This window comes from Micromesistius poutassou (assembly GCF_964030765.1).
Source record: "Micromesistius poutassou genome assembly, chromosome: 18".
Classification (NCBI taxonomy): Eukaryota; Metazoa; Chordata; class Actinopteri; order Gadiformes; family Gadidae; genus Micromesistius; species Micromesistius poutassou.
In genome coordinates this window covers 677,006-693,408 of record NC_140288.1, presented here as the reverse complement: position 1 = coordinate 693,408, position 16,403 = coordinate 677,006, and the positions used below count along the sequence as shown (strand labels likewise).

Below are 16,403 nucleotides of genomic sequence, written 5' to 3'. Positions count from 1 at the left end.
CCAGTGATAAATACACACTGGCTCAACTGGAAATGAGACCTGATGTCCAAAATCCGAACTACCCCTTTAAACATAGAACAGCATAAACTTCTACAATAGTCCAGGTCATAAAAACCTAAAACATAACCTCTACCACATATTAACGTCAAACACCTAATACTAATAATACATGTTAAAGTTACATTTGTAGAATATGTTAAAGGTAAACACATAGAAAATGTTTAACATGATGAACATGTTAACATTAAACACATAGGACACACAAAACATCTAGAACACGTGAAAGATAAACTGTAAACATCTAGAAAAAGTTAAACATCTAGAAAATGTTAGCGGTAAACATCTAGAACACATTAACATTTAACATAGAACACATCAGAGTAATACATATAGAAAACCTTAATGGTTAAGCTAGGGTAGGCGATTAATGAAGCATTTTTTGTATTATTTGTTTAAATTCTCTTTAAATCCCGACAGCAATCAATAAATCAAATGCTTTGAGAAGATAATATATAGATATGGTATCTGTGGCAGAAGCAGGCTGGTAATAATCATGGTTTCTCCAAAGAACATCTTTAGAAACATCTTTAACGCATTAATGTTAAATACCTAGAACACGTTAAAACATCTAGAGCAAGTTCTCTTTTAATTGAAGTTTGTCTTGGTTTAGTTGAATATCATTTTAAAGCATTTTCAACCTTATTAAACTCATGCTTATTTTATTATTCATCGTATTTTATCATACCTAACTTTAACCCTTCACAACACTGGTACTACACTAGTACTTTGATAATACTCTTTAACTGCGCTACACTAGAAGTACTATAAAAAAAGAAACTACTACAAACAGACTGGCCTGGATAGTGATTTGCATAAATAAATAAAGGAATATGCAGGTTTTTACTGCCCTCTGGTTGTAACTATATGTAATAACATCACAAAACAAACGTCAAGGTAAGAAAATAGACACATCCGCACACACTTGATGTATATATACAGGTATATAGTTCTATATATATAGAGAGAGAATTTATACTAGTCTACATTATTATATGCTATATAATCCAGGCTCAAACAGAGTTAGTAAAGCAGTGATATAATCCAGGGCCTGCCCCAAACATACTTTAAACACAATCACATTTCGATCACAGTTGATCATCATATATATATATATATATATATATAGAATTTTAATAAATTATATAGTGTAGTGGTAAACAAGTGTAGAGATGCTTAAACAGTCGTTATCTGGACTCTTCCTCGGATTTGGTGCTTGTTTTGAAAATAACTAAAAATCACAAGTTCGGAGGCCTACATATTATAGCATATGTTTTCCCATATTTCTCCATATGATGCAGTCACAACATTTGCCCTGTCTTTTCCTGCATGTTACAACTTGGTCCTAGAAACTGCATTTTACCCTTTGTTGCTCACCGCATTGTGCTGTGTGCGCACCTATAGCTGTGTTTTCTCTGCTACGTCCTAGCCCTGTCTCATCAGCAGCTCACTCAGGGCTCACTCAGTTCTGTGGCTGCAAAAAGTCTGGGAGTCTGAACTCTGTCTGAACCCCGGGGGAGTCCCCGATCTCTGCGCTCCCAAAGCGAGAGTGTGTGTCCGCGTTCTCGGCAGTAAGTCAGTTTGGGGTGTTGGCCTCACCAACCCTGTTTGTGATGTTCATGGACGTGATGTCGAGGCGCAGTCATGCTGGGTTGCAGTTCGGTGGGCTGGGGATCTCATCGCTGCTTTTTGCGGATGATGTGGTCCTGATGACATCATCGGCCTGTGACCTTCAGCACTCGCTGGATCGGCTCGGAGTGTGAAGAGGCTGGGATGAGGATCAGCACCTCTAAATCTGAGACCATCTCTCTGTCTCTTAGCAGGAAATGAGTCCTTAGCCCAAGTGAAGGAGTTCAAGTACCTCGGGGTCTTGTTTGCGAGTGAGGGGACGACGGAGGTTGAGATTGGCCGGAGAATCGGAGCAGCGGGGGGGGGGGGGGAGGGGGGGGCGGTATCGGGGCCGCCTGCTAGGGCTGCCGCCCCCGCGACCCGACCCCGGTTCATAAGCGGTTGGAGATGAGATGAGATGATGAGATTACCTTTTATGGGGGTGTGATGAGAGTGATGACATGGGTGTGTTGCCCAGATATTTCCAAACGCAGAGAGGACCAGTGCGGCCATGACCGGAGCCCCACCCCCGTCCCTCACGGGGGAAGGAGGTGGAGCTTTGGTCCAACTCTTCCAGTCCAACGTCCACCAGTGGCTTGAATGTTCAAACACCAACGAGGCTGCAGGCGGTTACGCCTGTAGGCCCTCCAGCCGTCCTCTGAGCCAGGAGCCTGTGTTTGATCCACCCCACGGATTAAGGAGTTAGAAGCAACAAATCAAGAGAGGGGTCGGCCGTCCAGGCCAGGTCACAGGTCGCTACACAACTAGACCTTAAATGAGGAACACAGAGCGCGACTATGTTAGGACCATAGGGGAGGTTATGTCTAAACTAAAGTCGTCGGAATGCCGAATACCAAAGCAAAGTATTCAGATTGGAGTTCTCAGGTTTCTTGAAGGCATGATTCAAACAACAGCTATCCACTAAGTAAAGCACCCTGAGGAATCCAGAATAATGGCAGATGAGACAGAAGACATAAATAAAAGAAGTGATACTGAGATACTGTTACCATGGGGCTGTTGCAAGAGGTCCGCTTGCTCAAATAGATGAAGAATTTGTTGCAAAACCCGTCCCTGTCCGGACAATATGTGGAGACACAAGACTTCTTGGTCGACAAGTTTCAGTCTCCCTCCCTCAACGGCAGCTGGCGCCTTGAAACCTGACTCATAAAGGAATGAGTCAGGTTCTGACGACCCCTCGAATGAGCGATTGAATATGTCTCAACAATGTCATATGCTGTGTCACATTGAGGACTTGGGACATTAAGTACTAAATCATCTTTGCGGGTTAGCTGAAGAATAGATTTCAGAGGCCCCCGTGTTCAGTAGAGCTACCGTTGTTCGTTGAACCACACAAAGAGTCCTTGGAGCTTTTCTTGGTCAAAACTCATCTTCTATCTACCCTGGCTTGGTGATTGAGTCATCAAGTCTTGAAGAGCAAACACCTTCAATATGAAGGGTTTTGTTGATATCATTGCAAATAACCTGAAAACCTGCAGTATAAAACTGTTTAAGGCAATATTCAGAGAGGGGAAACGGAACACAAGTACATCAAGTACTTAACAGTGAATCAGTATTCATTTTCTATCGCTTGTCTTTTTGAGAACCAAACCTGGTATGTGATATTTACATGCCAGTACCTCAAGTATAAGGTATCCCTAGTATGTCAGAATATATCCATAATACCTCACGTGACCCCAAGCCCCCCCCCCAGTTTCGCTCAAGGAGAAGTAATGCGAGAGTTGAGTTAAAAAAAAGAACTATGTTCTGCCTCAGTGTTCTGCCCTACAACCAGAGAGCCTGTGTGTGTGTGTGTGTGTGTGTCTAGACTAACTGGCCAATGGTTTTCTTGGGGATCATGTTAATGAATGAGCCTCATCAGGCTCCGTTCAAAGTGCAGACACCGTTAAGCTTCTTTTCATAACTGGCGCTAAATTTAGCCGCAAAAAAAAAATGGAGCAAAACGCAGCGCGACGCGCGGCTCTGGTGTCGCGGCCGGGAATAGTCGCCCAGTCACACACGCTGCGAGAAGCGACCGGAATACACTGGTTCAGCCGGACATTAACGTGGACTTTAACTACTACACTTCACTATCAGAGCTCACACACCGGGGTACGTGTTGTCGTCATGTGTTCATGTTTTCACGCATTCATGTGTTCATCTGTCAAAGTGTCCCGGTGACTTCAAGCCGCTCCAGTAGCGTTCATATCGATCACCAGAACAACGTGAACTCTAGGTCCGCAGCAGTAGATAAACCATTAACCAATTAGCAGGAGGCTGTTCCCAGTGCACTGGTGTGATTATTAAATACCACGGGGGGGGGGGGGGGGGGGGTGATTACATGAGTCGTAAACGTCAACATCGGTGTAGATAGGCCTACTCAATATAAATGAATACAGGCTTCCCTTTGGGCAACAGGTTTTACAACTCATTTTGTGTTTTAATGTAAAATGTGTGTGTGTGTGTGTGTGTGTGTGTGTGTGTGTGTGTGTGTGTGTGTGTGTGTGTGTGTGTGTGTGTTGGGAGGGGAACGACGACTCTGTTGTCATTAAAAGACATGGAACATCCAGTTACCTTCATAACATCCCGTCATCATGTCGTATTTCTCAACTGTGAACTATATGTGGTAATCTGATGGATGTTAATGAGAGGGAGCTTTGAAACCCAACCGGGTTTTTTGAAACCCAACCTACAGACTATGTCAACAGGTTTCGTGTTCGTTTATTTGAGGGGCTTTTAGGTCAGGGATAATATTGTCTATGCGCAAAAACATGAATATACAGCTAATTCACACTATACAAACAAAACTAATGTTATGTTATTTTGTTGTTTAGTCGTGTCTGGGACATATTTAGACATATTGCCTACTACTAAGAAATATGACCTAATGGGTCATCTGAACACAAACTGCGTTCACTCATTTTAAATATGTCAACAAAACCAAACTGAAAGGCATATGAACAACGACACCGCCCCCTGGTGGATACTTGATGCGCTGCATCAACCCCACATGACCTCCAGCAGGGCTGCACTGGGGCAAACAATGGGCCTGTTGACCCAGGACGGCCCACCACCTGCTCAGAGGTGTCTGTGTGTCTGCCAGAGGTGTCTGTGTGTCTGCTAGAGCTGTCTTGTGTGTCTGTCAGAGGTGTCTGTGTGCCTGCCAGTAGCAGAAGGGCCCTGTATCGCTGTCCACTGCGCTGCCAAGGTTTCTGAATACCTTAGAGTGAGCTTTGAGGGAAGTCACTCTCTGCTTCACATTTTCCTTTGGTTAGTTTGCGGTCGACACCGCATGTCGAACATGTTGATTTATTCCTTCCTGTACTTAAGTAAACGAACGTGACAATTTATAGCCACGTTTTTATAGCTGAGTTTCAAATACTAATCCCCTAAGACCCCAACCATAAAAGAAGGAACAACATGACCCCTCAGGGCCACCAGAGGGATCATTGACCTGCTGTCGAAGGATCAGCGTTCACCACCAGGTCTGGACCCTTCTGACCCAGACCGGGTCTAACCCGGCCGGGGTCCCACAAAACCCGTCAGTGGTCCAGCGTGCCGCCGCTCCGGTGTGGTGGGGGGGTTCGGCTCGGCTCCGGCGCTCTGCTCTGTCTGCGTTCGGCCGCAGTCCGGTCACAAAGCGTTCCTCACGTCCGTACCGAGCCCGGGGCGCCGTCCTACGGTTACGTACAAGGTTCTTTTACTGAAAACCAAAATACAGATAATATTGTCCACCAAGCGGTTCCGCTGGCCTGGAGTGGCCCTTGAGTTTCTAATACTAGTCTAATACTGACCGGAGGACCAGTCTGTCTCTAGTGGTCATAGAGGACCAGTCTGTCTCTAGTGGTCATAGAGGGCCAGTCTGTCTCTAGTGGTCATAGAGGGCCAGTCTGTCTCTAGTGGTCATAGAGGGCCAGTCTGTCTCTAGTGGTCATAGAGGGCCAGTCTGTCTCTAGTGGTCATAGAGGGCCAGTCTGTCTCTAGTGGTCATAGAGGACCAGTCTGTCTCTAGTGGTCATAGAGGACCAGTCTGTCTCTAGTGGTCATAGAGGACCAGTCTGTCTCTAGTGGTCATAGAGGGCCAGTCTGTCTCTAGTGGTCATAGTGTAATGGTCTAATACTGACCAGAGGGCCAGTCGGTCCCTAGTGGTCGTAGTGTAATGGTCTAATACTGACCAGAGTCTGTCACCCAGGCATCACAGGTATCTGTCTGCCTATCACAGCTTTGTCAGCTGGTGCTACTTGAGACAGAATGTCAGGGTGGTCGTCTCCAGTGTGTTCAGGAGTTTCCTGATTCAGCTGTAATGTTGGGCCCTTGGCTGAAGCCGGAGACATGGTGGGCAACACCTTCCTCCTCTGGGGGTCCCTCACACCGGGACGTCGGCAGGGATGGGGATCGTCTGACGGGTCCTCAAACACCTCGTCATCGACCAGGCATCCACATAGTCTGTACATTTTTTTATTATATTAGTCACTTTGTTTTTCTGTACTTTTCTGAGTCCTTCCATGTACATGTATTATATATATATATACATGTATAACTTGTGGTAATAATTATATAAATAATTTGTATGTTTTTCTGTTAATAAAAATCAAAACAGTTTTTGACAACTTACTGTATGTGGGTGTGTTTTGATTGGCGTTGTGGTTCCTCTTCCTGGACTCGGGGAATCCCTCTTGAAGCTTGTCCTGCAGATGTTGTAGCTTGCGCCGCGGTCCACATTTCCATTGCAGGCTAATGCATGATCGCCACGTACAACCTACAATAATAAAACAAATCAAAAGTCAATGATCCATTTCATAGCATAGGAAAGTGAGTATGTATTGTATTGGTCAAAAATTCTTTGGTCATTGTTTAATAATTCTCTCGTATTGAATATGTGCCGTAACCATGTATAAGGCCTACCTTTACAGTAACATTACAGCTTGCATAATCATGAATCCAACACAATAACTCTAGGTTTAACGTTAGCCAAGGCATAACATTACAGCTGAACACAACGCGTGGGTGGGGCTGATCTGTGGAGGAAGGTGGTCGAAATTATTCTTCACGACGTCTTCTTTGGGAAGTCCATGCAAAGGATGTTTGCTTTCGAACAGAGAACAGCATCTTCTCGACATGGTGATGCAGCTAACCAAACTCCATACAGCTGTATACAGCTTTGTTTGAGGGCGTGGCTAAGCAGCCGGGAGGCGGGGCTTCTGCATTTCCATGCTTGCCACTTCAAAGTCTGACCTCAGGTTGTAGCGGTAGTTAATGCTGACTGCAAATTTGATGTTTAAGCCACAGAATGCGGGGTGGTTCCAGTCAGATGAGTAACTCCCTCTGGCTCAGAGTTAGATTTTTTTAATTGAAGCATAACATGACCCCTTTAAAATACACCGGCTTATGTCTTCACAATACAATCCTGTGTGTTTGTGTCTCTGTCCACCAGTGTGTGGACGTTCCCCTCTGCTCCCACCGAGGCGGCGTGGTGTGTGTATTGATGTGTCTGTATGTGTGTGGTGTGTGTATTGATGTGTCTGTATGTGTGTGGTGTGTGTATTGATGTGTCTGTATGTGATCACAACCATGGTACAAACATTAGCTCAGGAGGTCAGGGGTCGGCTGGTAGAGGTGAGTGTCCTGGTGTCCCTGAGCGAGACGCCCTCACCCTGACCGCTCCTGACCCACTGGCTGTCGCCCTGCGTGGTCGACTCCGCCGTCGGTGTGTGAATGTGTGCATGAACGGGTGAATGTCAGTCAACACTGTAGAGCGCTTTGGATAAAAGCGCTTTATGAATGAGGACCGTTTACCGTTAACCAAACAACACTACATTATACTAAGTAGGCCTATGAGTTTGATCTGTTCTGTTTTGTGCAGTTGAGGTCATGAGGGCTGGGGAGGAGAGAGCCACAGGCATCGCCAAGAGCCAACCGGAGAACAGAGACCAGCCAAGGGACCAATCGGAGAAGAGAACTCTGAGTATCGACAAACCGAGCACCAAGAGCAGCAAGTCGGCCATCAATGGGTGAGCTCACTGTTCTAATACTTTACACTCTGTTGGTATTACTGAAGAGAAGAGAAATACCTGTTGTACTTTTTTTGATCTGCTACACAAACACAACCATGACAAAAATCTATATGATAGGTACTATAAAGGACTAGTTCCTTATGACTTTAATAAGCAATATTGAACATCGTTTTTAGATAATACAATTGAAAGTTAATTGCTTATCCCATGTGAGAAATGTATCTACTCCTGCGACTTACAATTAGTACATTTGTCAGAAGGTGAAACAACAATTTATATCTGTCGGTACAGTAGGGTTACAGTAGGTACAGTAGTACAGTAGGGTTACGGTTAGGGATGTCCTAAGGATGTTCATAGAACCAAGTGCAAAGCACTAACCATCACTAGGTTAACCCATTCCACGTATACAACAAAGCTAGCTAGGCTAAAATGCTACACAACTATAAGTACTATAGTACTATACCTACAAGTACGACATACAATAGGTGCCAGGACGTACAACATGCAGTCTAGGTGAACTATTAGTGGTATTACTAGGAGCATTGATGAGCTGTGTGTGTGTCTGTCTGTCTGTCTGTCTGTCTGTGTGTGTGTGTGTGTGTGTGTGTGTGTGTGTGTGTGTGTGTGTGTGTGTGTGTGTGCGTGTGCGTGCGTGCGTGTGTGTGTGTGCAGCCTCTTCAAGGAGATGCAGGACCGTGTGTTCCAGGGGAAGGGGAACACGGGGCGGGTCATAGACTTCAGGAAGTTCCTGAAACGGCCCGACAGACCGCCGCCGCCGCCGCCGCCGCCGCGCAAGGCGTCCCCCCCGCCGCCGCCGCGCCTGCTGAAGAGGAAGGTGGAGGTGGACCTGCTGAAGCTCTGCTGGGGGGAGTCGTGGAAGACCCTCCAGCCGACCCCGAGGAGGCGCCGTCGGCCCCCCCCGTCCTCCCTGAGGAGCCCCATCGGCCCCGCGAGGAGGAGGACCAGACCCCCAGCAGGAGGAGGAGGCGCCGCCGCGGGGGGGAGCAGCGAGGAGGAGACCAGTAAGGGATGGACAGACTCCTGGAAACTGGTTAGCATCTGCAGCGGGTGACCCAGCGGAGCGGCGGTCAGGCCGCGGCGGCGGCGCGCTCACGCTCACCAGACGGGTCTGTTGAGAGCGACCGTCCTCCACTTCTTCTTCCGTGCTGCGCGGAGTGTGGACACGTGCATTTTGAACGGGAGCGTTTCTCTGAACTTCTTGTGCTAGGCAGAACGAGGGGGGGGGGGGGGGGGGTTTATATATATTTTTGGCCTATGCTATTCGATGGACGACGATGTCAGAAATGTGCCTTTTATTGTCGTACTCCTTATTCAGTGATTGTGTAAGATGTGAAGTTAGTCAACTCCTCGTGGCGCTTTTCAAGCTTATTTGGGGGTTACTAGCGTGTACCAGCATGGTAGCGATAGGGCTAGCTTTATTTACATCTCCGTCATGCACTAACGTGGTACGCTACGCTTAGCTTTGTTAGCATCTGCAGCAGATGTACTAGCACGGAGAGGCTATGGCTATATCTTCCACACTACGGCCCCCCGACTTGTCTCCATGTTACACCTACGTCTCCCGTCCATGATTAATAAAGTACCTCTGTATTCATATCTCATCTCGTCTAAGGTGAAGCCCGGCGCGGCGCCCCCGGGCCCCTGCGGCGCGGCGGCGGCGGCGGCGGCGGAGGGCGGCGGCGGCGGCGGCCAGGCCTGGGAGGTGGTGACGGAGAGCCGCTTCCTGGGCCGGTACCAGCCGCGGGTGGGCGGCTTCTCCCTGCCCGTGTGGGCCGGGACCTGGAAGACCATGATCTTCGTGTTCAGGCAGCAGAAGCCGTGGTGGGACAGGGAGTGGCCCAGCCGACCCCCCCCTGAACCACAGGACAAGACCCCCCAGCTGCGGGCGCTGGGGACGCAGGTCCGTACGCTGCGCTTCAGTACTCCAGACCGGCGGTGCTCACACTCTTTACACACCGCGCACCGCCGCAGAAAAGACCAGCCTCCCCGAGTACCACCGTTATGCCGACGATGTTATAAACTATTCCTCTGCTTACCAATCGATAGCACGTCGTGTACCACCAGTGGTACGCGAGCCAACAGTTTGAGAAGCAACGCTTAGTTTAGGCCGTACGGTGGGTCTGGAGAGGGGCGTGGTCCACAGGGCTGGCCCAACAGCAGCAGCAGCCTCCTGTAGAAGCAGCGCAGACGATGGATGCATTTAACGGTCGCCCTGCCAGCGTTTACAGAGCAGAGGGGCACTGCTGGGCCCTCTAGGGGCCAGCAGCGCCCCTCTGCTGGGCCCTCTAGAGGCCAGCAGCGCCCCTCTGGTGGGCCCTCTAGAGGCCAGCAGCGCCCCTCTGCTGGGCCCTCTAGAGGCCAGCAGAGGGGCGCTGCTGGGCCCTCTAGAGGCCAGCAGAGGGGCGCTGCTGGGCCCTCTAGAGGCCAGCAGAGGGGCGCTGCTGGGCCCTCTAGGGGCCAGCAGAGGGGCGCTGCTGGGCCCTCTAGAGGCCAGCAGAGGGGCGCTGCTGGGCCCTCTAGAGGCCAGCAGAGGGGCGCTGCTGGGCCCTCTAGGGGCCAGCAGAGGGGCGCTGCTGGGCCCTCTAGAGGCCAGCAGAGGGAAGTGCTGCAGATTATTTTATGAACTATATTAATAACATGAGATGTTTTACTATGAGATTAATGTAATTTGTGTCATAAATTGTAGTTTAATCATTACAGTTTAATACATGAATAATATTCTGGGTGTGTAGTGCGAGCGTCCCGACTGGCAGCAGGCCTGGAGAATGTCCGTTACCACGACGACGGACGACACAGAACCCCCCGCCGGGACAACCGCGATGGTGGACGTCCTCCTCCCGGGCTGGAGCTCTGCCTGGAGGCTGGCAGGACGCCACCCTGCCTCAGAGGAGGGGGCGGAGCCCAGGAACTGGAACCATCTGTCCTGGAGGCTCCGCCCACAGAGCAGGTATTACCCTATCTATGTATCACTCTATCTATCACGCTATCACTATCTATCACTCTATCACTCTATCTATCACTCTATCTATCACTCTATCTATCACTCTATCTATCACTCTATCTATCACTCTATCACTCTATCTATCACTCTATCTATCACTCTATCACTCTATCTATCACTCTATCACTCTATCTATCACTCTATCTATCACTCTATCACTCTATCACTCTATCTATCACTCTATCTATCTATCTATCTATCTATCTATCTATCACTCTATCTATCACGTCCGTCCATCCGTCCGTCCGTCCGTCTGTCTGTCTGTCCGTCTGTCCGTCTCTCTTTCTGTCTGTCTGTCTGTCTGTCTCTGTCACTCTATCGATCACTGACTTTCTCCGTCTGTCTGTCTGTCTGTCTGTCTGTCTGTCTGTCTGTCTGTCTGTCTGTCTGTCTGTCTGTCTGTCCGTCCGTCTGTCCGTCTCTCTTCCTGTCTGTGTTTCTAGATGGTGTATGCCATCATTATCATCCCAGCATCACCATGCCAACGCTTTAGAGAAGAGCCGGCTGGCTACCAGCCTCCTTCTGACCCAGACCCTCAAGGTACACTAATATATACTACTAATATGTACTACTCATATACAGTACTGATGTATACTACTAATATATACTACTCATATACAGTACTGATGTATACTACTAATATATACTACTCATATACAGTACTGATGTATACTACTAATATATACTACTCATATACAGTACTGATGTATACTACTAATATATACTACTCATATACAGTACTGATGTATACTACTAATATATACTACTCATATACAGTACTGATGTATACTACTAATATATACTACTCATATACAGTACTAATGTATACTACTAATATATACTACTTAAGCAATCTTACACTCGACGGCGTTTTTTTGAATTATTATTATTGGTATGCGAAGCACAGCCGTAGGAACGAGGCGCTTGCACCGAGTTCCGTAGCCCCCCTCTCTCCCCCACCAATCGTTCTAAAGCATCTCTGGAAACATTCCTGACATCCAGTGGCTGGCAGAGATTGACAGGTCGGATATGTCAGGGAGCAGGTCGGGCGATGTACGGGCATTGAAGTGCAACAACATGAACCTCGCCTTTCAAGATGCCGTTTCAAAAGTTAACATATGCTGAGATTGAAGAGATGAAGACAGTCCGAAACTTTCCCGAAACTACGTCATGACGTTATAGATGCAGTGGACTAAATTACTTTCTATTGAAGATACGAAATCCCCACTAATGATACTAATAAAAACTCCATGTATATACTACTAATATGTACCACTAATATATACTTCTTATATATACTACTAATATGTACCACTAATATATATATATATATTCTTATATATACTACTATACCACGAATATATACTACTAATAGTCCAACAGGTATTCATGTTGTTTTAATATAATAAACATTTCTGTTTTGTGAACAGACAGAGGAGGAGGAGGAGGAGGACGAGGAGGAGGAGGAGGAGACAGAAGAGGAGGAGGAGGAGTCTGAAGAGGAGGAGGAGACAGAAGAGGAGGAGGAGACAGAAGAGGAGGAGGAGACAGAAGAGGAGGAGGAGCGTGAAGAGGAGGAGGAGGAGGAGGAGGGGCAGGAGGGTTCCATGAAGGTTCTTCGTCTGCGGTTCCGTGAGTTTGGCGCGGCCTGGAGGAGCAGCTCCTGGCAGGCGTTCCACCGCCCAGAGGAGGAGGAGGAGGAGGAGAAGGAGGAGGAGGAGGTGGTGGACTCCGGCTGGAGGAGCGCCTGGAGGCTCCACAGGGAGGTGCAGGCTAACAGCGTACAGGAGGAGGTGCTGCTCCTCAGGGAGCAGGTCCCCAGGGGGCGGGGCCTCTGGGCCGACGGAGGCCGTCCAGACCTCAAGGAGTGGAGGAGGAGCTGGAGATACGCAGGGAAGGAGGAGGAGGAGGAGGAGGAGGAGGAGGAGGAAGAGGAAGAGGAGGAGGAGGAGGAGGAGGAGGAAGAGGAGGAAAATATAATAGAAGAAGTGAAGCCGTGGTGGAGGAGCTCGAGATATGCAGAAGAGAAGGAGGTGAAGGAGAAGGAGGAGGAGGAGGAAGAGGAGGAGGATGAAGAGGAGGAGGAGGAGGTGGAGGAGGAAAATATAATAGAAGAAGTGAAGCCGTGGTGGAGGAGCTCGAGATACGGAGCAGAGAAGGAGGTGAAGGAGAAGGAGGAGGAGAAAGAAGAGGAGGAGGAGGAGGTGGAAGAGGAGAAAGAGGAAGAGGAGGAGGAGGAAAGTAAAGCAGAAGAAGTGAAGCCAAGGAGGAGGAGCTGGAGATCCCCAGGAGAGGAGGAGGTAGAGGAGGAGGAGAAAGAGGAGGAGGAGAAAGAGGAGGAGGAGGAGGAGGAGAAGAAGGATGTGGTGAAAGAGGTGGAGGAGGAAGAGATTGAAGAGGAGGTGAAGGAGGAGGAAAATGATGAAGAGGGAGCAACAGAGGAGGAAGAGAAGGAGGAGGATCAATTAGAGGAGAAGGAGGAGGAGGAGAATGAGGAGGAGAATGAGGAGGAGACAGAGCAGGAGGAGGAGAAGGAGGAGGAGAAAGTAGAAGAAGTTGTTCCGTGGTGGAGGAGCTGGAGATACGGAGGAGAGAAGGAGGAGGTGAAGCTAAAGGAGGAGGTGGAGGAGATGAAACAGTGGAGGAGGGACTGGAGACAGGCAGGAGAGCAGGAGGAGAAGGAGAAGGAGGAGGAGGAGGAGACAGAGGAGGAGGAGGAGAAGGAGGAGGAGAAAGTAGAAGAAGTTGTTCCGTGGTGGAGGAGCTGGAGATACGGAGGAGAGAAGGAGAAGGTGAAGCTAAAGGAGGAGGTGGAGGAGATGAAACAGTGGAGGAGGGACTGGAGACAGGCAGGAGAGCAGGAGAAGGAGGAGGAGGAGGAGACAGAGCAGGAGGAGCAGGAAGAGAAAGAGGTGGAGGAGAAAGAGATTGAAGAGGAGGTGAATGAGGAGGAGACAGAGCAGGAGGAAGAGGAGGAGGAAAATAAAATAGAAGAAGTGAAGCCGTGGTGGAGGAGCTCGAGATATGGAGGAGAGAAGGAGGTGAAGGAGAAGGAGGAGGAGGTGAAGGAGTGGAGGAGGGACTGGAGACAGGCAGGAGAGAAGGAGGAGGAGACTGAGGAGGAGGAGACAGAGGAGGAGGAGAAGGAGGAGATAGAGGAGGAGAAAGAGATTGAAGAGGAGGAGAAGGAGGAGGAGAAAGAGATTGAAGAGGAGGAGGAAAATAAAGTAGAAGAAGTTGTTCCGTGGTGGAGGAGAAAGAGATACGGAGGAGAGAAGGAGGTGAAGGAGAAGGAGGAGAAAGAAGAGGAGGAGGAGGTGAAACAGTGGAGGAAGGACTGGAGACAGGCAGGAGAGCAGGAGGAGGAGGAGAAGGAGAAGGAGGAGACAGAGCAGGAGGAGGAGGAGCAGGAGGAGACAGAGCAGGAGGAGCAGGAGGAGGAGGAAGAGGAGGAGGAGACAGAGCAGGAGGAGGAGGAAGAGGAGGAGAAGGAGGAGGACGAAAATAAAGTAGAAGAATTTGTTCCGTGGTGGAGGAGAAAGAGATACGGAGGAGAGAAGGAGGTGAAGGAGAAGGAGGAGAAAGAAGAGGAGGAGGAAAATGAGGATATGAAGGAGTCGAGGAGCTGGAGAAACACAGCAGATAAGGGACAGGTGCAGGAAGAGGAGGAGAAGGTTGAGCAGGAGGAGAAGGAGGAGGAGCAGGATGATGAAGAGGAGGAGACAGATGGGGAGGAGGTGAAGGAGGAGGTGACAGAGGGTGAGATGAAGCAGTGGTGGAGGAGCTGGACGTACGCCGGAAGGGTGGAGGAGGTGAAGGAGGAGAAAGTAGAGGAGGCGAAGGAGGAGAGAAAGAGCAGGAGAAACACTGAAGAGGAGGAGGAGGAAGATGAGGAGGAGGCAGATGAGGAGGGAGAGGTGAAGGAGAAGGTAGAGGAGGAGGAGGAGGTGAAGGAGGAGGGAGAGGTGAAGGAGAAGGTAGAGGAGGAGGAGCTAGAGGAGGAGGAGGTGAAGGAGGAGGTAGAGGAGGGAGAGGTGAAGGAGAAGGTAGAGGAGGAGGAGGTAGAGGAGGGAAAGGTGAAGGAGGAGGTAGAGGAGGAGGTAGAGGAGGAGGAGGTGAAGGAGGAGGTAGAGGAGGAGGAGGGAGAGGTGAAGGAGAAGGTAGAGGAGGAGGTAGAGGAGGAGGAGGTGAAGGAGGAGGTAGAGGAGGAGGAGGCAGATGAGGGAGAGGTGAAGGAGAAGGTAGAGGAGGAGGAGGAGGTGAAGGAGGAGGTAGAGGAGGAGGAGGCAGATGAGGAGGGAGAGGTGAAGGAGGAGGTAGAGGAGGAGGAGGTGAAGGAGGAGGTAGAGGAGGAGGAGCATAAGAAGGGGAGAGTAGAGGATGCTGATGGGGAGACAGATGAGGAAGAGGAGGAGGATGATGAAGAGGAGGAGGGAGAGGTGAAGGAGGAGGTGAAGGTTGAGCAGGAGGAGGTGAAGGAGGATGATGAAGAGGAGCAGACAGATGGGGAGGAAGAGGAGAAGGTAGAGGAGGAGGGAGGTGAGGTGAAGGTGGAGCAGGAAGAGGAGAAGGTGGAGGAGGAGGTGAAGGAGAAGGAGAAATATGAGTTGGTGATGCAGTGGTGGAGGAGATGGAGATACACACCAAAGGCAGAGGAGGTGAAGGAGGAGGAGGTGGTGGAGAAGGAGGAGGATGAGGAAGAGGAGGAGACAGATGAGGAGGAAGAGGAGAAGGTAGAGGAGGAGGTGAAGGAGGGGGGTGAGGCAGAGGAGGGGGAGGAGATAAAGGAGGCGGCGAGGAGCTGGAGAAACTCAGGAGGGAAGCAGGAGGTGGAGGGAGAGGAGGAGGAGGAGGAGGTGTTTGAGGATGCGAGGGAGGAGTTTGAGTGTGCGGAGGGCGAGCCTGGGAGAGACGAGGAGGAGGAGGAGGAGAGAGAGGAGACCAGGCAGTGGTGAAGCTCTTAATGTGACGTCTTCATTTACATATGTACACTCTATAAATACCTATTGTATTGATAAATGTTCACATTTATATAACGTGATAGTATGTAGCATTGTTGTGTTCCTGTATACAGCAGTATGTTCCTGTAGGGGATTTGTATTATTTATATTATTTATTTTGTGATATGGGAAATACTGTTTCCCAGTTAAACTGCTTTTTTAAAGTTACTTATTGATATATTAATGATTATGTTGAATAACGTATAAGAATAATTATTGTTGGATTGCCTTCGGACAAAAGCTTTGAAGACTAGAAAGAATTATTCAAGGGGTAATTCTTCAAGTCAGCGGAATGTTTAGAAATGACTTTCAGTAGATAAAAACTGTCTTGATTAAAACATTTGTATTAAAATCATTGTTTGAGTTTCTTCACTATTTCTCTGTTCATGTAGACGAACATAAGTTTATGGACATGAGCATGAATATATGTAATTTATCTGAACAATATTAACTATGAAGGGTGTGACGTCAGTTGGGTGGGGGGAGTGTTGAATGCTTAAAATGGTTCCACATTACAAGAAGTATAAGAAGGAGACGGGGTTACTATTTGGCAATGGTGTGACACCCTTCTCACTTTACAGGCTGTTGATGCATCAGAGGTTCTGCCTCAGGACCCAGGACTGTGATTTATTTTCCTTTTTATTATTCTTTTCTTCTACATATATATTTAGATTTAGATTTGAGATTTTTGTTGTGTTATATTG

The 16,403-nt window shown here is 48.7% G+C and overlaps 1 protein-coding gene and 1 long non-coding RNA gene across 2 annotated transcripts; both read left to right on the top strand.

The window, feature by feature from the left end:
* Positions 1 to 3,666: 3,666 nt before the first annotated feature.
* Positions 3,667 to 8,435, top strand: LOC311363469. Its single transcript, XR_014638989.1, has 3 exons — positions 3,667 to 3,774; positions 7,527 to 7,674; positions 8,350 to 8,435. It is a non-coding gene; the product is annotated as an uncharacterized lncRNA (long non-coding RNA).
* A 14-nt stretch (positions 8,436 to 8,449) lies between these two features.
* On the top strand, positions 8,450 to 16,288 carry LOC311363256 (uncharacterized protein; the record flags this gene model as incomplete). The annotated part of the gene is made up of 6 exons (XM_084483225.1): positions 8,450 to 8,626; positions 9,371 to 9,598; positions 10,431 to 10,645; positions 11,143 to 11,239; positions 12,166 to 12,331; positions 16,281 to 16,288. Coding segments are annotated over 6 exons (891 nt in total), but the record flags the coding sequence as incomplete, so codon positions are not given.
* Between the last annotated feature and the right edge of the window lie 115 nt (positions 16,289 to 16,403).